This window comes from Rhinoderma darwinii, chromosome 1 (genome assembly GCF_050947455.1).
Source record: "Rhinoderma darwinii isolate aRhiDar2 chromosome 1, aRhiDar2.hap1, whole genome shotgun sequence".
NCBI lineage: Eukaryota > Metazoa > Chordata > Amphibia > Anura > Rhinodermatidae > Rhinoderma > Rhinoderma darwinii.
The window spans coordinates 424,367,905-424,391,300 of NC_134687.1; the positions used below are offsets into that span (position 1 = coordinate 424,367,905).

Consider the following 23,396-nt stretch of genomic DNA (forward strand, 5'->3'; position numbering starts at 1 on the left):
CTGAAGTCTGGAACCCATGGACACCGCCAAACGCTGGGTTTCCTCCTTTATGATTCTTTGCCAGGCTTTTACTGCAGCGGTCTTCAGTTGTTGCTTGTTTGTGGGTCTTTCTGCCTTAAGTTTTGTCTTAAGCAAGTGAAATGAATGCTCGAACGGGTTGAGATCTGGTGATTGACTTAGCCATTGCAGAATATTCAACTTCTTTGCCTTAAAAAACTCCTGGGTTGCTTTCACAGTATGATTTGGGTCATTTTCCATCTGTACTGTAAAGCGAAGTCCAATCAACCTTGCTGCATTTAGTTGAATCTGAGCAGAAAGTATATCCCTGAACACTTCAGAATTCATCTGGCTGCTTCTGCCTTCAGTCACATCATCAATAAACACTAGTGACCCAGTGCCTTTGGCAGCCATGCATGCCCATGTCACCACATTGCCTCCACCATGTTTTACAGAGGATGTGGAGTGCTTTGGATCATGAGCCGTTCCAAGCCTTCTCCATACTTTCTTCCTCCCATCATTCTGGTACAGGTTGATCTTAGTTTCATGCTGTTCCAGAACTGGGCTGGCTTCTTTAGATGTTGTTTGGCAAAGTCTAATCTGGCCTTTCTATTTTTGAGGCTGATTAAAGGGAATGTGTCGCTAGAATTTTTCTTTTTTTTTTTTAGTTAAACAATTATTATGTAAGTCATTAAACATTGTTGTAATTTTTTTTTTTCACAAGTCAGGAAATATTATAAATTAGGTTCTAATTTATAACATTTCCATGTGCTGGGCACTAGAGGGAGCAATTCCCAAAATTGCAGCATTGGCAATGTGGTAAAGCAACCTCATTGCTTTATGCTGCAAATTTGGGGTAGACACACTCGCTCTAGAGTCCTCACACAATGCCCCCTCCCTTATTCTGGCTAGTGCCAGGAGAAGGAGGGGGTTGAATCTTCAAACCTCCTACACTGTGTGCCGCCATTTTCTGAGCAAGTGCACAGTGTAGGAGGATTAGATACAGTGCTAATCACACAGTATAACACGAACATACACGAACGTAAAACACACATCACATACACGAACATTACTTACCTGCTCCTGCCGCCGCTGCCGCCTCCGCTCCTCTGCCTTGCGCCTTCGCTTCCCTGAACATGTGGCCGGAAGCCGCGACCGGAAGTCGTCATCTTACTGTGTGGCCGCGGCTTCCGGTCCACATGAAAATGGCGCTGGATTTCGCTCTGCCAAAGACCTTCCTTTTGGTCTGTATGGGAGCGGCGCATGCGCCGTTCCCACACAGACAGCGTACGCTGCAGTGAATGGAACGGCTCCCGTTCGCATTCCCTATGAGGATGTATGTGCCGTATTCCACCTCTGTATGTGTCGTTAATCATACAGAGATGAAAAAAAAATGGCAGTCCCTATAGAGAAGTAAAAGTAATAAAAAAGTAAAAAGTACAACACAAGAACACAAATAAATAAAAATTATTTTAATAACATACTAAAAGCAATATTATAAAAAAAAAATAATTCATGACACCTTCCCTTTAATGATTTTCACCTTGTTGTGAACCCTCTGTATTTGCTCTCATGAAGTCTTCACTTTATGGTAGACTTAGATACTGATGCACCTACTTCCGGGAGATTTTTCTTCACTTGGGTAGATGTTTTGAAGGAGCTTTTCTTCACCATGGAAAGGATTCCGCGATCATCCACCACTGTGGTCTTCCGCGAACGTTCAGGGCTTTTGGAGTTCACAAGTTCATCAGTGCGCTCTTTTTTTTCAAGAATGTACCAAACTGTTGATTTGGCCACTCCTCACATTTGTGCTATCTTTCTGTTGGATTTGTTAATTTTTTTCACCCTAACAATGGTCTGTTTCACTTGCATTGAGATTCTCTCTTTTAACCTCATGTTGTGGGTTCACAGCAACAGCTTCCAGATGCAAATGCCACACCTGCAATCAACTCCAGACCTTTTACCTGCTTAATTGATGATGGATTAACGAGGGAATAGCCCATGCAGCCCATTAAATAGCTTTTGAGATACTTGTCCAATTACCTTTGGTCCCTTGAAAAAGAGGCAGCTACACATTAAAGTGATGTCATTCCGAAACCCTTCCTCAAATTAGGATGTGAAGACCCTCAAATTAAAGCTGAGAGTCTGCACTTTAAGCCCATATTGACTATAGAACTGTATATTCAATATGTTTTGGCAAACAGCTAAAATGCCAAAACTTGTGTCACTGTCCAAATTATTCTGGACCTAACTGTATATATAATTTGGCCAAAGGTTAAAAAAAGCTAATATATACACTACCGTTTCCATGAAAACTCACACTTATATTTATCAAATGAGTTGTAAAATGACTAGAAAATATAGTCAAGACATTGACAAGGTTAGAGATAATGATTTTTATTTGAAATAATAATTTTCTCCTTCAAACTTTGCTTTAGTCAAATAATGCTCCATTTGCAGCAATTACAGCATTGCAGACCTTTGGCATTCCAGCTGTTAATTTGCTGAAGTAATCGGGAGAAATTTCACCCCATGCTTCCAGAAGCCCGTCCTACAAGTTGGATTGGCTTGATGGGCACTTCTTGCGTACCATACGGTCAAGCTGCTCCCACAACAGCTCTATGGGGTTGAGATCTGGTGACTGCGCTGGCCACTCCATTACAGATAGAATACCAGCTGCCTGCTTCTTCCCTAAATAATTCTTGCATAATTTGGAGGTGTGCTTTGGGTCATTGTCCTGTTGTAGGATGAAATTGGCTCCAATCAATCGCTGTCCACAGGGTATGGCATGGCATTGCAAATTGGAGTGATAGCCTTCCTTATTCAAAATCCCTTTTACCTTGTACAAATCTCCCACTTTACCAGCACCAAAGCAACCCCAGACCATCACATTACCTCCACCATGCTTGACAAATGGCGTCAGGCACTCTTCCAGCATCTTTTCAGTTGTTCTGCATCTCACAAATGTTCTTCTGTGTGATCCAAACACCTCAAACTTCGATTCGTCTGTCCATAACACTTTTTTCCAATCTTCCTCTGTCCAATGTCTGTGTGCTTTTGCCCATATTAATCTTTTCCTTTTATTAGCCAGTCTCAGATATAGCTTTTTCTTTGTCACTCTGCCCTGAAGGCCAGCATCCCGGAGTCGCCTCTTCACTGTAGACGTTGACACTGGCGTTTTGTGGGTACTATTTAATGAAGCTGCCAGTTGAGGACCGGTGAGGCATCTATTTCTCAAACTAGAGACTCTAATGTACTTGTCTTGTTGCTCAGTTGTGCAGCGGGGCCTCACACTTCTCTTTCTACTCTGGTTAGAGCCTGTGTGCTGTCCTCTGAAGGGAGTAGTACACACCGTTGTAGGAAATCTTCAGTTTCTTGGCAATTTCTCGCATGGAATAGCCTTCATTTCTAAGAACAAGAATAGACTGTCGAGTTTCGCATGAATGCTCTCTTTTTCTAGCCATTTTGAGAGTTTAATCGAACCCACAAATGTAATGCTCCAGATTCTCAACTAGCTCAAAGGAAGGGCAGTTTTATAGCTCCTCTAAACAGCAAAACTGTTTACAGCGGTGCTAACATAATTGCACAAGGGTTTTCAAGTGTTTTCTAATCATCCATTAGCCTTCTAACACAGTTAGCAAACACAATGTAACATTAGAACACCGGAGTGATGGTTGCTGGAAATGGGCCTCTATACACCTATGTAGATATTGCATTAAAAACCAGATGTTTGCAGCTAGAATAGTCATTTAGCACACTAACAATGTATAGAGTGTTTTTCTGATTAATTTAATGTTATCTTCATTGAAAAAAACTGTGCTTTTCTTTCAAAAATAAGGAAATTTCGAAGTGACGCTAAACTTTTGAACGGTCGTGTGTATATATATATATATATATATATATATATATATATATATATATACATATATATATATATATACATATATATATATATATATATATATATATATATATAAAAAATCAGATGGTGATATGTGTTAAGGTTAGACCTTAACTGTAGAAGAGGAAGAACCCTTGTTAGTGCATACCAAGTGCAATCCTATGTTGGTTGCTGACCCTTAGTGTTACTGGGAGACAGGTACAAATCTTTACCTAATCCCTGTGAAACACACAGAATCCTCAGTAATCTTCTATATAATCCTTTGCAGGAGATTTAATGGTGTTCCATATGCATATATGGACTTTCCCCTCCTTCGTGCTAGACTCATGTGAAAAGGCAGTACTCTACAGCCAACTCTAATGGTTTATGTTAGTCACATGTTTTCCATTTTCTGCTTTGGTGTTTGCTATTTGAATTTCCTAGCCCTCGAGCCTGTAAAGCCTTCTGTAAAACATGTCTCAAAGGAGCAGTACTTGAATGGTTGATTATGAATATAGCTTCTTTAACCCCTTCCCGACCACCCCACTTAGATTAACGAGCTGCAGCACTGGTCCTTGTGCCTGCAGCCCGTTAATCTACTTGTGCTCCTAAGGCTGGGTTCACACGACCATGTTACGTCCGTAATGGACGGAACGTATTTCGGCCGGAATTCCCGGACCGAACACAGTGCAGGGAGCCGGGCTCTTAGCATCATAGTTATGTACGACAACTGTCCCGTACTGTAATCATGTTTTCAGTACGGGACAGTTGTCCTGCAGTGAGGCAGGGACTCCTAGCACCGTACATAACTATGATGCTAGGAGCCCGGCTCCCTGCACTGTGTTCAGTCCGGGACTTGCGGCCGAAATACGTTCCGTCCATTACGGATGTAATGTGCTCGTGTGAATCCAGCCTAACAGAGCACACAGGCGCTCCCCGCAGCCTGGCATCTCCCAGTACAGGCTGCTACTAGCAGCCTTAGTACTGGGGGAAAACAACGGGTCGGATCACTGCGATTAACCCCTTAAAATTGGACAGTCAATAGCGACTGCCGCATTTAAGTTGTTACAACAATATTGGCTCCCTAACAAAGGCTTCCGGTCTGCCATCGATGTGAAACTGACAGGTATAATACCCTGCAATACATAAGTATTGCAGGGTATTATAACAACGATCCAACAATTAGATCTTCAAGTCCCTAGTGGGACTAAAAAAAAAAAAAAAGTTAAAAAAAGTTAAAAAATAATGTAAAAAAGTAACATTTCGAAATAATAAAATTAACAAAAAATCGCCATTTTTCCCTTATAAAGTCCTTTATTATTAGAAAAAATAAATAAACTATGCATAATTGGTATCGCCTCTTCCGTAACAGCCTGAACTATAAAAATATTATGTTATTTATCCCGCACAGTTACTGCCATAAAAAATATTAATAAAAAAACGATACCAGAATCACAATTTTTTGTCACTTCAGCTCCCAAAAAATTTAATAAATAGGGATCAAAAAGTCGCATGAAAAATGGTACCAATAAAAACTACAGTTTGTACCGCAAAAAACAAGCCCTCACACAACTTTTTTAATGGAAAAATAAAAAAGTTGTGCCTCTTAGAATATGGCGACACAAAAACAAAATAATTTTTTTAAAACCGTGATATTATCGTGCAAACACTGTAAAATATAAAAAAACCTATATACATATGGTATCGCCGTAATCGCATCAACCCGCAGAATAAATTAAATGTCATTTATAGCGCACGGTGAACGCCATAAAAAAAAAGAATAAAAAACAATAGAAGTTTTCACGACCTAATTACACTAAATTCAGCAAAAAACCTATAAGATCAAAATGCTCACTATACCCCTAGATAAATTCTTTTTACGGCTGTAGTTTCCCAAATGGGGTCTCTTCTGAGGGATGTCCACTGATTTGGTCCCGCAGGGGCTTTGCAAATGCGACATGACACCCGAAAACCATCCAGCAAACTTGAGCTCCAAAAGCCAAATAGCGCTCTTTCGCTTCTGAGCCCTGCTGTATGTCCCAACAGCCGTTTATTACCACATATAGGGTATTGACGTAATATGGAGAAATTGCGTTACAGTGGCTTAGGTGGCATTAGTGTTCGCAGTGTGCTGTCGCCATTTCTTTTTCTGCTGTATATTTGCAGTCACAGCCTGGTATTCTTGCACCTGCATACACGTTTTGTATCATTTTGTTGGAATGTGCTGTTCAAACTTTTGTTGTGTTTATGTTTTACAAGCAGATATATTTAAATTGAGAAAAATGCTAATTTTTGCAAATCTTCTCTAAAGTTTGGTGTTTTTCACAAACAAATACTGAACTTATTGATCAAATTTTTCCACTAACATAAAGTACAGTATGTCACGAGAAAACAATCTCAGAGTCGCTTGGATAGGTAAAAGCATTCCCAAATTATTACCACATAAAGTGACACGTCAGATTTGAATCGCCTGCGTCCACAAGGCCAAAATAGGCTCAGTCCTGAAGGGGTTAAAAAAAAAGAAAGCTCTCTGAATTTGTAGCCATTGGAATGTATGTGGATATAGCACAGAATGGCAAAATAACCTGCAGCCAACTTGTGGAGTACAATAATAGGTATATATTAGGGAATGACTGTTCATGCATTGATCTAATATGTTAGTGTAGGTGTAGTGAAGATGAACCTACTAAAGCCTAAATCCTCTTCTGACATGACAAAATAGATTTAAGTCTTGTAGAGCGTAGCCAAATGAAACCTCATTTTTCTCTTTCATTTCATAATCGTTTGCTGAAAGCATCTATCTGCTGAAATGCTAGAATGAAGAAGAGGTAAGTATTATTTATTATTATTTTCTGCCTGCACTATTAATGGCAGTCTGATGAAACTATAACACTCTGCTGACAATTTCATGTATATTGGTGCACGTTGCTGACACCATATATGGGTGCACTCTGGTGGAAAAATATATGGGGGCACGGTGCTGACAATATATATGGGGGCACTCTGCTGACTGTAAATGAGGGTGCTGTGATGACACTATAAATGTGGGACACTTTGTTGATACTATTAATAGGGTCACTCTGCTGACTGTAAATGAGGGCGCTGTGATGACACTATAAATGTGGGACACTTTGTTGATACTATTAATAGGGTCACTCTGCTGACTGTAAATGGGGGTGCTGTGCTGACACTATAAATGTGGGACACTTTGCTGATACTATTAATAGGGGCACTCTGCTGACTGTAAATGAGGGTTCTGTGCTGACACTATAAATGTGGGACACTTTACTGATACTATTAATAGGGGCACACTTCTGGCACTATTAAAGGGCATTCTAATAGCTTATAATCTTAGGATTCTAGATGTTGCTGGGGACTCTCTAAATAGTACTTTTCGTTGTATATATCTGACTGTATAACTTTTTCCCAATGTCAGGGTTTATTTATACCTATATTAAATAACAATTTCTATTTAAATAAGCGAGCAGTGGAAGTTCCTGTTTGTCATTTATCATGCCATCTTTCCTGCACCCTTCACTTGCTGTTCCCCTCAGGAGATGCTAGTGTTGTATATTGTGCTATATTGAGAAACTGTGAGATCCAGCAAGAGGGGCACAGGTCACCGAGACTGAAATAATCTCAGATCTGCTGTAGATTTACATCTTCCTTCTGTCATAGCCAGGAAGACACACAGCTGTTATGAAAAACTGAACAACACCCATAAAATGCACAGTATGGTAGATTGTAAGCTCTCTTCTACTGGACTGAATGAATATTTTTATTATTGTCCACACTTGACTTTACATACATAGGGACAGAAGTATTAAGTCTTATAAAGGCCTGGAAACTGCCCCATTTAGAAGCAAGAAAATAGTGGCCTAACATTTTGTAACATCTCAATATGGTTACATATTAAAATTATTTTATTACTACAGTATTAGATAGAACATTAATAGATTCTTGAAACTTCTTACAGGATAGTCATTTTCCTCACTGTACTACTAAAATGGAAGCAGTGAGGAACCAACCATTCAATAGGGCTCAATAGTGATCACTAACTGTACTTCAGCTCTGAGTGCCAGTACTTGCTCCCTTGGTAATCACACTCATAGTAGCGTAACGCTACTAGGACGTATAGAGCAATTTCGAAATAGATTTGGATAAAGATCTGGAGTAAAAGGAGATAATGCATTGATAAATGGAACATAGGCAAACATGTAGGTAATTTTATTAGTGTGAAAATGTATTACAAAAGCCTCTAAATTAAAGCTGAGCAATGTAACTGCATCAACTCCAATATCCCTCTACCTCCATGTGACACTCACAGGACAGGGTCCAGGAAGCTGAGATATGTGGAGTTGTTGGTTATGATGCTTTAGGAGTATCTGTGCTGAGAGAAGAGAGATGTAAAAGTTGTGTAACCCCTGAATGTTTAGGCTTTGAGTGAAGTACAGGTTTATTTATTTTTTGCTTTTTTTATTTCTTATTAAGTGATTCAGTAGCTGGCTTTCAGCTAAACAAACCAATTTAAAATCAATTGTTTTTGTAGATATATCTACATGAAAATTGGAATAACAATTAGGGTCCAATCTGTCAGCAAAAGAGCAGCAATTTGAAAAGACAACGGTATAGATAGCCTCCCATGATCACAGCTTATTGTGTATTTTAACTCCTTTGTTCAAAGAGTGCACACACAACATATAAGAAGGTTAAAATATTTACCCTCATCACAGCTTGGTCCTCTGTATCCTGGACAGCATCTCCACTCCAGTGTAGTCACCGTCTTATAGCTGAGTCTATAGGTTGGTCGGACAACTGTCCTATAACTAGATATCAGATAATATATTCATGACTGCATGAAACATATATTGACCAGAGAATAACATAATGGTTATACAGAAATCCTGAAATAGCGGACAAAGGACAAGAAAGGGCATAGCGTCTTTTTATGCTCTATATTGTATTCTCACCTTCCTCCGGAGCAGCCTGCTGCCCAGTGACAGTTCTGGTACACCCTCTGCAGGAAAGTGCCATTCTGAACTTGACAAGACACAGTGCGGGTGATGGGTACAGAACACCAATTTCTACAATAAACAATGATATGATAATAAATAACGTTATAAACATATATTAGGTGCTGGTATATTATAATAGTTCTAATCTCAATTTAAGAGCATCTCTTCTATAATAAAAATGGAGATATGATTTACTTTGTTGTCTTCTTGTCTGAAGTCTTTTCATAGTCTATTCAGCCATTTATATTATCTTGTTGCCACCTCACAGGTTACAGATATTGGGTGATTACCATTAACTCCTGCCAATACTGTGCCCATAAAGGTTGTAACAGAGATTTACAGATCCTGACTGGCATACAAATCTGTATTCTTATGCACAGTCCTCCCCCTGTGCCCTCTCTTCTAATGCACTGCCTCTGGGTCAGTTTTAGGCTACATTCACACGAGCGTGTCTGATTTACGTGCATAAAAAACGCAGCATATTTCTTGAATTTCATGTCTGCCATCAGTGTGCTTTGCGAGTGGCATATGTTTTTCACGTCTGTCTGCATTTGATGCATGAAACACGGACAGCACACGAATGTCGTCCGTGTGCTGTCCGTGTTTTTCAAACACCCAGACTTCAAATGGGCGACAAGGTGCGCAAAAATGCACCAATATAAAACATGCATTGAGTTTCACGCAACGGACGCTCGCTACTCACGCATGTCTGAATATCCCCATTGAAATGTATGGGTCCGTGTGCTGTCTGTTATTTCAATGGACAGCACACGGACGAGGATAACGCTCGTCTGAATGAGCCCTTGGCTATAGTTGTGGTATTCTATTCATGAAACAGGAAGATCAGGTGCTAATTAAATAATTGTGTTTAGTCTATACAAAATTCATCAACAGGGGGGACTCTGAACTGCAGGAGAGACTGGTGTGCCATTCGTAGCATGTGCAAGTATTAATCTGCCCCATGGTTTTTGAAAAAATATGATTACTAAGGCCGGATTTACACGAGCGTGTTCAGTCCGTGATACAGGGACCGTATGTTGGCAGTATTTCCCAGATCTAACACACTGCAGGGAGCCGGGCTCTTATAGTCATAGTTATCTATGACGCTAGGAGTCTCTGCCTCGCTGTGGGAAAACTGTCCTGTACTGTAAAAATGTTTTCAGTACGGGACAGTAGTTCCCCAGAGAGGCAAGGAACACCTAGCGTCATAGATAACTATGACGCTAGGAGCCCGGCTTCCTGCAGTGTGTTCGATCTGGGAAATGTGGCCGACATATGGTTCATATATCACGGACCGAACACAGCCGTGTGAATCCGGCCTAAGGCCTCTTTTACACGGCAGTATTTTGGTCAGTATTTTGCTCTTATTATTTGGAAGCCAAGACCAGAAGTGAAACCTACACAGAAGAAAAGTATAAGAGACATATTGGTCCCTCTTCCTTGTTATTGACCCAATCCTGGTTTTGGCTTACAAATACTGACACATAATACTCATCAAAATACTGCCATGTGAAAGTGACCTAATAAAGTAAAAAATAAAATATTGAAATGGAGCTGCTAACTCATGTAGTATATCTAGCCCTTAGCAAAGTGAATGTGTTTTTAATAGAGAGAAGGGAGAAAGCCGCTTCCAGACTCCTCCAAATGCACAAAAAGATCAGGCATGTTGAAATTCAACATGACCGACCATTTTCTCCCCCGACATCTGCTGTCAGGGGATAGTCGGGACGCCACCGTACACTTTAGATGGTTGACATACATATAATGTAAATGGCCAGCTTTACTCTTATAACCTATCTGATTGAAAGGCTATAAAAGTAAAAAAGGGGTTGTCATTGGACAGGCCTTTAAGGACGAAAATACCTCGGTCTTTATAATTGCATTATAAAATAAATAATAATAATAATAAAAATAATCCATATAATAATCACTGAAATATGACTTGATAAAAAGATCCTGTTTTTTGGAGTGGTATGCTATCAACCTCATTTTCCGATGCATTCATAGAATAGCATGACATATGAGCAATATTTCTATATTAAAACCAACAAAAATGAAGCATATATAAAATTCACATTTACATGCATACCATAATACTTCTAGACGTACCACTACAGGCACTGTGAATGCTCAGCTACTTTTTATTGCTCTAGGGAAGCAAGGATCCTTTCATGGGGCTGAGGGAGTGTCACAGACAGATTGAGACTGCTCCAGGGGTAAACATAAAGCTTTCCCATAAAATATATGCCAGAGACCCCTGCAGATACAATATATGCGTGTTTGAGTTCAAGGTGTGTGTAGGTGGAGGTACAGTGTATGATCTTGAATCAGACAAGAACTGCATAAGCTTTGAAATTAAAGCAATTCCCATGACCTGCCTAGGTAGAGTCGTGTGTTAACCTTAGACCATACTATCCCCCCACCCCCATTTAGTAAAGACACATGACACCGAGGTTGGATGTGAAATGGCCACAGCAGCCGTTTATTAATTTCACAGTTTTATAAAAACAATTTAAATCCGAAACATTCGGATAACTAGTTAGGAATCCACCAGAGAATTCCTCCTAATAATTCACATGACCCAACATGGGTCAGAATCATAAATAACAATTAAACGTTAACATTAACCCGAGCAGAGGAAGTCCTTGAAGCCCCTTCAGATGTTCCTTTCAAGAACACACCGAATTAGCCATCTGCAAACCACCAATTACCTCCAGCCGTAAACCAGCTCGGAAGCACCGTTCACCTCTGCAGATGGCTCCAACCACTAGAAGTCCACTTCAAGGGGATAACACCCGATGAAGCCCTCAAGTGATATACCGACCACTAGAAGTCCACTTCAAAGGGATAACACCCGATGAAGCCTTCAAGTGATATACCTTCTACCAGAAGACCACTTCAAAGGGATAACACCCGATGAAGTCTTCAACCATGTACCTTTTTTGGGGGACGCATACCCCCGATGCGACCCCCCCACCATTTTGTACTGACTGGCCTCAAGGACTCCCCCCGCCAGCTGCCATGACAACAGAACCTACTCCGGAAAAAAGAAAAACAAGTTAAATAAGCACACAAAATAACACACAACACTCATAGACGGACGTACATAAGACCTAAGGAGTAACAAACCAAGGGTGGGAGGGTGGGAGCTTGCTTAATCTATGTTACTCCTCCCGCTGCTTCCGGCTCAATGCCGAGAAACAGCGGGAAGCGCAGTAACAGCCCCCCCCCCGTCCCCCTTAACTCCTCCCCGTCCCTCCTTCAGCTCCTTCCAACCCAACTTTCCCTCACCTCATTAACCCTTTCCCTACCAGGACGGTCATGCCGGCTTCCCTTAACCCTGCGGCTGCGTCCAGCCTCTTCTTGACCTGCCTAGGTAGAGTCGTGTGTTAACCTTAGACCATACTATCCCCCCACCCCCATTTAGTAAAGACACATGACACCGAGGTTGGATGTGAAATGGCCACAGCAGCCGTTTATTAATTTCACAGTTTTATAAAAACAATTTAAATCCGAAACATTCGGATAACTAGTTAGGAATCCACCAGAGAATTCCTCCTAATAATTCACATGACCCAACATGGGTCAGAATCATAAATAACAATTAAACGTTAACATTAACCCGAGCAGAGGAAGTCCTTGAAGCCCCTTCAGATGTTCCTTTCAAGAACACACCGAATTAGCCATCTGCAAACCACCAATTACCTCCAGCCGTAAACCAGCTCGGAAGCACCGTTCACCTCTGCAGATGGCTCCAACCACTAGAAGTCCACTTCAAGGGGATAACACCCGATGAAGCCCTCAAGTGATATACCGACCACTAGAAGTCCACTTCAAAGGGATAACACCCGATGAAGCCTTCAAGTGATATACCTTCTACCAGAAGACCACTTCAAAGGGATAACACCCGATGAAGTCTTCAACCATGTACCTTTTTTGGGGGACGCATACCCCCGATGCGACCCCCCCACCATTTTGTACTGACTGGCCTCAAGGACTCCCCCCGCCACCGCGAAACAGGCCTTGACCACCTTAAGCCTGTGAGTTCCTCCACACCACCACCGCCCTTTCTATGCCTTCTGCTATCGCCAAGCTCCAAAGATCAATGCCAACCTCGGTCAGATGAACCCCGTCACTTCTCCAGAAATTCCCCACTCCTGACTCCAAATCCCTATGCCTCACGCAAATGCCCCCGTTCTTTGCCACAAAACGAGACACCGCCCGGTTAACTTTTATGCGAGCCTTATTGACTCTCTCCACCGATCTAGCTAACCGCCAATGCTTTCTTGGGACTATGTCCGACCACACTACCACCAACTTGGGATAAGATACCCACAAACACAACATATCATGTTTGATATCCCGCACCAACTCACGAAAAGGGCGGACTCCTAAATCATTCCCACCCACGTGCAACACTAGAACCTCCGGAACCCTATCAAGCCGCACATATGTCTGGAATTCCGCCAACACCCTGTTCCAAGACATACCTCTAAAACCCAGCCAATGCACAACCGCATCCTGTCGCGGAATGCGCAACTGGCGACCATCCGGGCGGACGTCCGCCCTCAAAGCCCCCCAGTGCACGTACGAATGACCCATCAACCACACCAGACAAGGAGGCGAATCTGAAACGGAAAACACAGTTAGGCACCACCATATAACATTTTCAAACATAAACAACAAAATTACAACATATGGGGGCGGACATAGGACTTAAACCTTTTAGACTCCCAACGACCAATACGCCTCACCCCCTCGTCATCCAACCCCCAGCGCCCCGCTTCCGTTGCTGCGCCAATCCGGAAGGAATGAGATGAATATGAGCCTGCCGCAACCCCCACTGCCGTCAAACATTTTTTAAATACAGCTCCAAACTGAAACCTGGACAAAAACGACCCGTCCTCATGACGTAACAAAGGCAAATCTGGAGACCCCCTGTTTCTCGTAAAACCCCGCATGCACTCCACTGGACACATGACCGACCCCGGGAGAGCGAACAAAACTATCAGTTTACCCTTCCCTACTTGGTCAGTTTTAGATCTACGCAACCATACCTCCAGCCGATCTGCAAAAAGGCTCACCTCCCCAGATCTCAGTCCCCCTGCCTGTTTAGTACTTGGCGACACCAACTCACCTATTCTAAATGCTCCGAAGAACGCTAACGAAAAAGCCAACCGGAACAGATCCATTTCATCTGAAGAACGACATACCGATGCTAATGAACCCCCCAACGAGCCAAGCAAAGCAAACGACACCGGCCTTCTACTATCCGCCTCCACCCTACCTCTGCGCAACCCCTTCAAAGCCTGCGATACCAGAAATTCCTTCGATACATCCCGCAAGCCCCGCAACTTAAGCCCAAACGCCACAGCAGATATGAACCGGTTCACCTTCGCTACTGAAAACCCCGCCTCCCAGGCATCCCCTAACCAATACAAAAGTGCCACCAACCTGTCTCTATCCGTATTGACGTCACCCAACTCTCTTACCCACTCCTCCCACTGCCTCCAACAAGCAGCATAAGCACTCCACGTCGTGCGCGCCAAAGACCTTTGTAACAGCTGCTCTACGGGACCGATACCAGATCCCAAAGATGCTCCGGACAAGCCAAACCGAGACGTTCCGCTCCCGGGGCCAATTGCCGAAACCGGTCCCACTGCGAGCGAGAAAGAGCATCAGCAATACAATTCCGTACACCCGGGACATGCACCGCCACCACCCACGCGTTCAACGACAAACACACCAACACTAAATGTCGCAACAATTGAACTACCGGAGGAGAAGACGCCGTGATGTTGTTAATGGCAAGCACCACCCCCATGTTGTCGCAGTAAAAACGGACCTTCTTATCCCTGAGCCTGTCCCCCCAAATGGTAGCCGCCACCACGATGGGAAACAGCTCGAGCAGGGCCAGATTCCGCGTGAGTCCACTGGACACCCAGCTAGCCGGCCATTGACCTGCGCACCACGGACCTCCCCCGTAAGCTCCAAAGCCACCCGCCCCAGCCGCATCCGTGAAAATATTCAAATCACTCGTATCCTGCGCTGGGGCCATCCATAGCGAGCGACCATTGTACTGGCCCAAGAAGTCATCCCAAACCTGAAGATCAGCTCGGTGCTCCTCCTTGAGCCGCACAAAATGATGCGGCGCACGCACTCCCGCCGTTGCCGCCGCCAACCTTCTACCAAACACCCTTCCCATCGGCATAATCCGGCAAGCGAAATTCAACTTCCCCAGCAGCGACTGAAGCTCCCTCAGCGACATTTTCTTCCTTCTACAAGCCCGTCGAACCTCCAGCCTCAAAGCACCCAACTTATCCGCCGGGAGACGACACTCCATTGCCACCGAGTCTATTTCGATTCCCAAAAAACAAATCGTCACTACCGGGCCCTCCGTTTTTTCCGGCGCCAAAGGAATCCCAAAATCCCTCGCCACCTTCTGTAGAGCATGAAGCAGATTACCGCAAACCGGCGAACCCCCCGGGCCAACGCACAAAAAATCATCCAAGTAATGGATCAACGAGTCGACCCCGGATGCCCCCCTCGTTACCCACTCCACGAAGCTACTAAACGCCTCGAAGTATGCACAAGAAAGGGAACACCCCATCGGAAGGCACCGATCCACGTAAAAAGCCCCATTCCAAAAACAACCCAACAGCCGTTGGCTTTCTGGATGAACCGGCAACAACCTGAACGCCGCCTCGATGTCAGTTTTTGCTAGCAGCGCCCCAGGACCCGCAGCCCGCACTAACCCCACCGCCTTATCGAATGAGGTATAAACTACGGAACACAACTCGTGATCAATCCCGTCATTTACCGACGAACCTTTGGGATACGATAAATGTTGAATCAAACGAAACTTTCCGGGCTCGCGTTTAGGGACAATACCCAAAGGGGACACAACTAAATCTTTTACCGGCGACTCAACAAATGGCCCCGACATGCGACCCAACGAAACTTCTTTTAACAACTTTTCCGACACGACTTCCGCATGCAAGTAAGCCGATTTTAAATTCCTCCGCGTAACCGGAACCTCATAAGGAGGTGGAGGAATAACAAACCCAACACGAAACCCTTCATAAAGCAACTTAGCTGCCGCCCTATCCGGATACTCATTTAGATAAGGGGCCATCCTTTCCACCCTCACCGGCGACACCCCCTTGACCAGTCCCGTGCTGGTTCCCTGACCTCTTTTTTCGCAGGCATTTTGCCGCCCCGTGTGATGCACCATTACACTCGGAGCACACGTGCTTGAACTTGCACGTGGCCCCGAACTTGCACTGACCTTCATTAAATTGCCAGCAAAACCCCGCCTTTCCCCCGCCGCTTTGTCCACTCTGACTAGACTGGCCTCCCTGGCCACCGCTCCCGGGAAAGGGCTGCCTAACCGGAGCCGTAACCCGTAACCAGAGAGCAATATCCTTCTGGTCCCACCGAATCGCCGGCCGAACCGCCTTCCGCTGACGGAATTGCTCATCATATCGCAGCCACGCCTGACCCCCATACGCCCTATGAGCCTCCCCAATGGCATCGAAATAACAAAACAGCGCCGAACAATTTTCCGGCGCCTTTTCCCCTATCACACTAGCCAATATGGCGAACGCCTGCGACCAATTAACGAACGTCTGCGGGATCAGCCTATACCGCCGCCGTTCCTCCTCGTCCTTTTTACTCTCATCCCGCTTGCTCTTATCCAAATTAAATTTAGCCAGCGGCAAGAGAGAAAAAATTTCAACATATTCGTCTTTCCAGATCCGATCGCGCACCTCCTGCTTTAAATGCGCACCCAACGGACCCTCAAAACAAACATACACCTCCCCCCGAGCACGATCGTCCATACGCACTCGATCGCCGTCCTTCTGTGCCTCGGTCTGTACCGACACCGCGACCGCCTCTCTAACCGCCACCGCAGGACGCGCCTGTAACGATCCCACGTCCCTGGGGCCTTCCCAAACTATCGCAGGAGACACTTCCGTTACTACCGGCGCCGCGGCCCTATCCAGGCGCCCCACCAGCTCCCGTAAGCAACCCACTAAATCTGCCAAACCCGCTCCGTCGCGTCCGCCCGCGCCACTACCAGCCCCCGATGCAATGCTAGCAGCCCCCCCGCCGACACCCGACATAAAAATCGCTGGATAAGACAATGATGGAGTTATACACTCACCGGGCTGCACAGGCGCTGTGTTCCCGTCAGCCGGACCATCCTGACCTCGACGATACACGTCCAGTTCACCTTCCTCCAGTTCTTCTCTCGCCGACGACTGTCCCTCCCAACGACCTCTTCGGAACGGGGATGAGGACGCGCTGACCAATGGGCCGGCAACCTGCCGCCCGACCGCCGGGACCCAGACTTCCGACCTGACCTGTTGCCTCGACGTCGCTGCAGCTCTAGGCGTCCGTCTAGACGATCCTGACGAAGCCTGCCCCCTGGCCGGAACATCACCATGCGGGGCGGCCGTACCTTGTTCTCCGCGTCTTCCATCTGATGGGGGAGGGGTGACAGGGAGCCCAGCCTGCGACTCCCTGCTTACCGCCGGACCCCGTCGCGGCCTGGGATTCCTGCCAGGACGCAGGGCCTGGGAAGGGGCGGTCCTCCCAGCTGCCTGGCCTGCAGCGTCCGGGATCGGGCTCCCTCTGCGACGCCGTGTCCGCGGGACTACCTCCGGACTGAGGCGCTCTGGAGGTCGGGACCGCCGAGAGGGACGGGTCGACCCAGCCCTCATCGCCGTCACCCCTGGCACCGCTCTCTGCCTGCCCAGCGCAGGAGCGGTTGTTGCCGACTCCCCCCCCGCCGCCATAGCCATGCTCGTAAGGGGGCCGGGGGAGGGGAGCCTGTCCCTTTCAACAGACCCCGAACGCCGTGCCCGACGTGGCGAAACGGCGTCCGGGATCCTCGTTATTGCAGCCACGGTCTCCTCTAGCCATCCGGGACCGTGGTGCACAGCAGCGGCCCGCAGCCGCTCTAACATAATGGCTTCTGCCATTTCTAAAAACCGGGCAACGGGGAGCTTGCTTAATCTATGTTACTCCTCCCGCTGCTTCCGGCTCAATGCCGAGAAACAGCGGGAAGCGCAGTAACAGCCCCCCCCCGTCCCCCTTAACTCCTCCCCATCCCTCCTTCAGCTCCTTCCAACCCAACTTTCCCTCACCTCATTAACCCTTTCCCTACCAGGACGGTCATGCCGGCTTCCCTTAACCCTGCGGCTGCGTCCAGCCTCTTCTTGACAAAAAATACCACATGGGACAAACAGAACAAATTCAGCTAAGTTACATTCCTTCATATTATTCCCTTTTAGATAGTAGAATAAAATATAAATCTCTGCATTGAAAAGCCTAGTCTAATGCACTTTTTAATACAACTGTATACAAAAAAATGATAAAAAAATAAAAATATAGTATATACCATTTGGTATACTTTTTCTTAATATCAGTGTATGGCAGACGTATGTAACTGTATAGGAATACAGTTGAATTTGTCTGGCCAAACATGCGGCCGAACGTAAACTTTGAATTCAGTGTGAATTTAGACTTACTAATATTAAGCAGGAAGATGTTGGGAAACAGTTTAAAATATAACTCCATAATTCAAAAACTAAAGAATTGGGTATGTAGTACTGCAGTTAAACCTATGGTATTCTCACGATGTTCCAGGAAGCTGAGAAAGAAGGCATTGTTTTATGGCATTATTTCACTACTCCTGTGCCTGCCTGTCACAAGGAGCAAAGACCATGGTCTCCGGTGAGGTTCTTTCCTTGACTAATAATATTAGTGACTCTGCAGGTGTAACTATTCTTTATTGAACCCTTATTGACAGTATGGGGAGCATACCAAAGATCTCCAGATATTTCAGCTTCCTAAACACTTGTGTGTGATAAGGGAAGAAGTAAGAGGGAATTTTATGGTTTTGCGTGTGTGTTAGAAATATGTATTTAGCCCATGATCTGTAGTGCAAATTCAATGTAATGACGCACTAACCACTTTATTTGACCAATGCATAGTGGCTTCCAGAAAGTGGCCCAGTTAAAATAAGAAAAAAAAAATCAATAGCATATCAAACACTTACTATTTACAGGTCCTTATCAGTTAATTTCAATATCATCAAGAAGTTAATTTATTTCAGTAATTAAATTCAAAAAGTGAAGCTCATATATAATATAGATTCATTACACACAGAGTGATCTATTTCCAGCATTTTTTTCTTTTAATGTTGATGATTATGGCTAACAGTTAGGGCTTATTCAGACGAACGTGATATATGTCCGTGCAACGAGCGTGATTTTCACGCGTCTCGCACGGACCTACACTACCGTTCAAAAGTTTAGTGTCACTTAGAAATGTCCTTATTTTTTAAAGAAAAGCACAGTTTTTTTCAATGAAGATAACATTAAATTAATCAGAAATACACTCTATACATTGTTAATGTGCTAAATAACTATTCTAGCTGCAAACGTCTGGTTTTTAATGCAATATCTACATAGGTGTATAGAGGCCCATTTCCAGCAACCATCACTCCAGTGTTCTAATTGTACATTGTGTTTGCTAACTGTGTTAGAAGGCTAATGGATGATTAGAAAACACTTGAAAACCCTTGTGCAATTATGTTAGCACCGCTGTAAACAGTTTTGATGTTTAGAGGAGCTATAAAACTGACCTTCCTTTGTGCTAGTTGAGAATCAGGAACATTACATTTGTGGGTTCGATTAAACTCTCAAAATGGCTAGAAAAAGAGAGCTTTCATGTGAAACTCGACAGTCTATTCTTGTTCTTAGAAATTAAGGCTATTCCATGCGAGAAATTGCCAAGAAACTGAAGATTTCCTACAACGGTGTGTACTACTCCCTTCTGAGGACAGCACACACAGGCTCTAACCAGAGTAGAAAGAGAAGTGGGATGCCCCGCTGCACAACTGAGCAACAAGACAAGTACATTAGAGTCTCTAGTTTGAGAAATAGACGCCTCACAGGTCCTCAACTGGCAGCTTTATTAAATAGTACCCGCAAAACGCCAGTGTCAACGTCTACAGTGAAGAGGCGACTCTGGGATGCTGGCCTTCAGGGCAGAGTGGCAAAGAAAAAGCCATATCGGAGACTGGCTAATAAAAGGAAAAGATTAATATGGGCAAAAGCACACAGACATTGGACAGAGGAAGATTGGAAAAAAGTGTTATGGACAGACGAATCGAAGTTTGAGGTGTTTGGATCACACAGAAGAACATTTGTGAGATGCAGAACAACTGAAAAGATGCTGGAAGAGTGCCTGACACCATCTGTCAAGCATGGTGGAGGTAATGTGATGGTCTGGGGTTGCTTTGGTGCTGGTAAAGTGGGAGATTTGTACAAGGTAAAAGGGATTTTGAATAAGGAAGGCTATCACTCCATTTTGCAACGTCATGCCATACCCTGTGGACAGCGCTTGATTGGAGCCAATTTCATCCTACAACAGGACAATGACCCAAAGCACACCTCCAAATTATGCAAGAACTAGGGGAGAAGCAGGCAGCTGGTATTCTATCTGTAATGGAGTGGCCAGCACAGTCACCAGATATCAACCCCATAGAGCTGTTGTGGGAGCAGCTTGACCGTATGGTACGCAAGAAGTGCCCATCAAGCCAATCCAACTTGTGGGAGGGGCTTCTGGAAGCATGGGGTGAAATTTCTCCCGATTTACCTCAGCAAATTAACAGCTAGAATGCCAAAGGTCTGCAATGCTGTAATTGCTGCAAATGGAGCATTCTTTGACGAAAGCAAAGTTTGAAGGAGAAAATTATTATTTTAAATAAAAATCATTATTTCTAACCTTGTCAATGTCTTGACTATATTTTCTAGTCATTTTGCAACTTATTTGATAAATATAAGTGTGAGTTTTCATGGAAAACACAAAATTGTCTGGGTGACCCCAAACTTTTGAACGGTAGTGTATATTAGTCTATGGGGCCGTGCAGACAGTCCGTGATTTTTACGCAGCGTGAGTCCATTCTTTGTGCGTATTTCGCGCATCACGCACCCATTGAAGTCAATAGGTGCGTGAAAATCACGCGCACCACACGGAAGCACTTCCGTGGGACGAGCGTGATTCGCGCAACAGCTGTCAAACTATGAATGTAAACAGAAAAGCACCACGTGCTTTTCTGTTTACAAACATCCAAACGGAATGTCATAATGATAACGGCTGCGCGAAAATCACGCAGCCGCGCATCATACGGGGCTGACACACAGAGCTGTTAAGTACCTTTTGCGCACGCAAAACGCCGCGATTTTTTGCGCGCATAAAACGCACACGCTCGTGTGAATCTGGCCTTAATGAAAAGCCAAAATTTAGTGTCTCAGAAAATTTGAATATTATAGAAACCCAATTTCAAAAATTATTTTTAATACGGAAATGTTGCCTTACTGAAAAGTATGTACAGTATATGCCCTCAATACTTGGCCGGGGCACCTTTTGCATGAATTACTGCATCAATGTGGCGTGGCATTGAGGCGATCAGCCTGTGGCACTGCTGAGGTGTTATGGAAGCCCACGTTGCTTTGATAGCGGCCTTCAGCTCGTCTGCATTGTTGGGTCTGGTGTCTCTCATCTTCCTCTTGACAATACCTCATAGATTCTCTATGGGGTTTAGGTCAGGCGAGTTTCCAGGCCAATCAAGCGCAGTGATACTGTGGTCATTAAACCAGGTATTGGTACTTTTGGCAGTGTGGGCAGGTGCCACGTCCTGCTGGTAAATGAAATCAGCATCTCCATAAAGCTTGTCAGCAGAGGGAAGCATGAAGTGCTCGAAAATTTCCTGGTAGATGGCTGCACTGGCTCTGGACTTGATATAACACAGTGGACAAACACCAGCAGATGACATGGCTCCCCAAACCATCACTGGCTGGGGAAACTTCACACTGGACCGCAAGAAACGTGGATTGATGCCTCTCCACTCTTCCTCCAGATTCTGGGACCTTGATTTCCAAAAGAAATGCAAAATTTACTTTCATCTGAAAACAGGACTTTGGACCACTGAGCAACAGACCAGTCCTTTTTCTCTTTAGCCGAGGTAAGACGCTTCTGACATTGTCTCTGGGTCATGAGACACAAGGAATGCGACAGTTGTATACCATGGCCTAGATACGTCTGTGTGTGGTGGCTTTTTAAGCACTGACTCCAGCCGCAGTCCACTCCTTGTGAATTTCCCCCAGATTCTTGAATGGCCTTTTCTTGACAATCCTTTCCAGGCTGCGGTTATCCCTGTTGCTTGTGCACCTTTTTCTACCACACGTTTTCCTTCCTCTCAACTTTTTATTAATATGCTTGGATACAGCACTGTGAACAGCCAGCTTCTTTAGCAATGTCCTTTTGTGGCTTCCCCTCCTTGTGGAGGGTGTCAATGATTGTCTTCTGGACAACTGTCAAGTTAGCAGTCTTCCCCATGATTGTGTAGCTACTGAGCCAGACTGTTGGACCATTTAAAGGCTTAGGAAACCTTTGCAGGTGTTTTGTGTTCATTAGCTGATTAGAGTGTCACACCATGAGTCTACAATCTAGAACTTTTAGCTAAATTTCTGAGAGACTACATTTTGGGTTTTCATTAACTGTTAGCCATAATCTTCAACATTAAAAGAAAAAAATGCTGGGAATACATCACTCTGTGTGTAATGAATCTACTGTATATAATATATGAGCTTCACTTTTTGAATTGAATTACTGAAATAAATTAACTTTTTGATGATATTCTAATTCATTGAGAAGGACCTGTAAACCCGTGTGTACTTTCATGTAAAATCATTGGCACACCGAGGTCCAGATCCCCAAAACAGTCATACAAATGATGCCTTCTAGAATGCTTGGTTCATGTATATATGGTTAGGATTCATTCATATTCGTATTTTTCATTATATATTTTTGGTTTGTGTTTTGTACAAACAATTTAAAGGCATGTATCCTTTAATGGATCCTATTCCTTTCAATGGGGTAAAACTAATATCAAAATATGTATGTTTGCCCATGTTTTAGTGCACATGGCTATTCGCATAGCACAGAACTGCACAGCGGTGCATGGACTGCATTTGGCATTACTTGTTTCTCTGTGGGGAGTGAGTATAGATAGCTCTGTAATACGGCATGCATTACAATGTGCCACAATTATTTTCTCATGGATTTTCATGGAATATGTGAGACGGAATCTGTGATAAAAAACCTCTGTGTTCCTCTGCGTAAATCTGGAGCCATATGGAGGAACACTATGGGTCAGGATAATTTTTGTTCACAGAGCACAGGGAAAGCATGCTACATCTTTGGAGTCTACTCACCAACATTACTTAGCATTCTAAAGTAACTTGCTGCTGAGAAGGGGTATCTAAGCATTTCACATGTGATGCATTCTCTGACAAAGCACTACATTACATTAGGACATGAGTACTGTTCAATATTGTATACAAAAGTACAAGGAGTATGAATTGAGGGTATTTCACTTCACCACTTTCACCGTTTCTCTAACATATGGCAATTGCTCCAATTGACCA

General features: G+C 44.2%; 1 protein-coding gene across 3 annotated transcripts in view; it reads right to left on the reverse strand.

Moving 5' to 3' along the window:
* The window catches only part of EMID1 (EMI domain containing 1), a 137,203-nt gene that overhangs the window by 111,096 nt on the left and 2,711 nt on the right, over positions 1-23,396 (reverse strand). For all 3 annotated transcript variants that reach the window (XM_075830024.1, XM_075830033.1, XM_075830043.1), the window contains exons 2-3: positions 8,848-8,961; positions 8,600-8,703 (exon numbers count right to left, since the gene is read on the reverse strand). In XM_075830024.1, the coding sequence (XP_075686139.1) occupies positions 8,600-8,703; positions 8,848-8,961 (218 nt within the window). The remainder of the gene's footprint in view (positions 1-8,599; positions 8,704-8,847; positions 8,962-23,396) is intronic.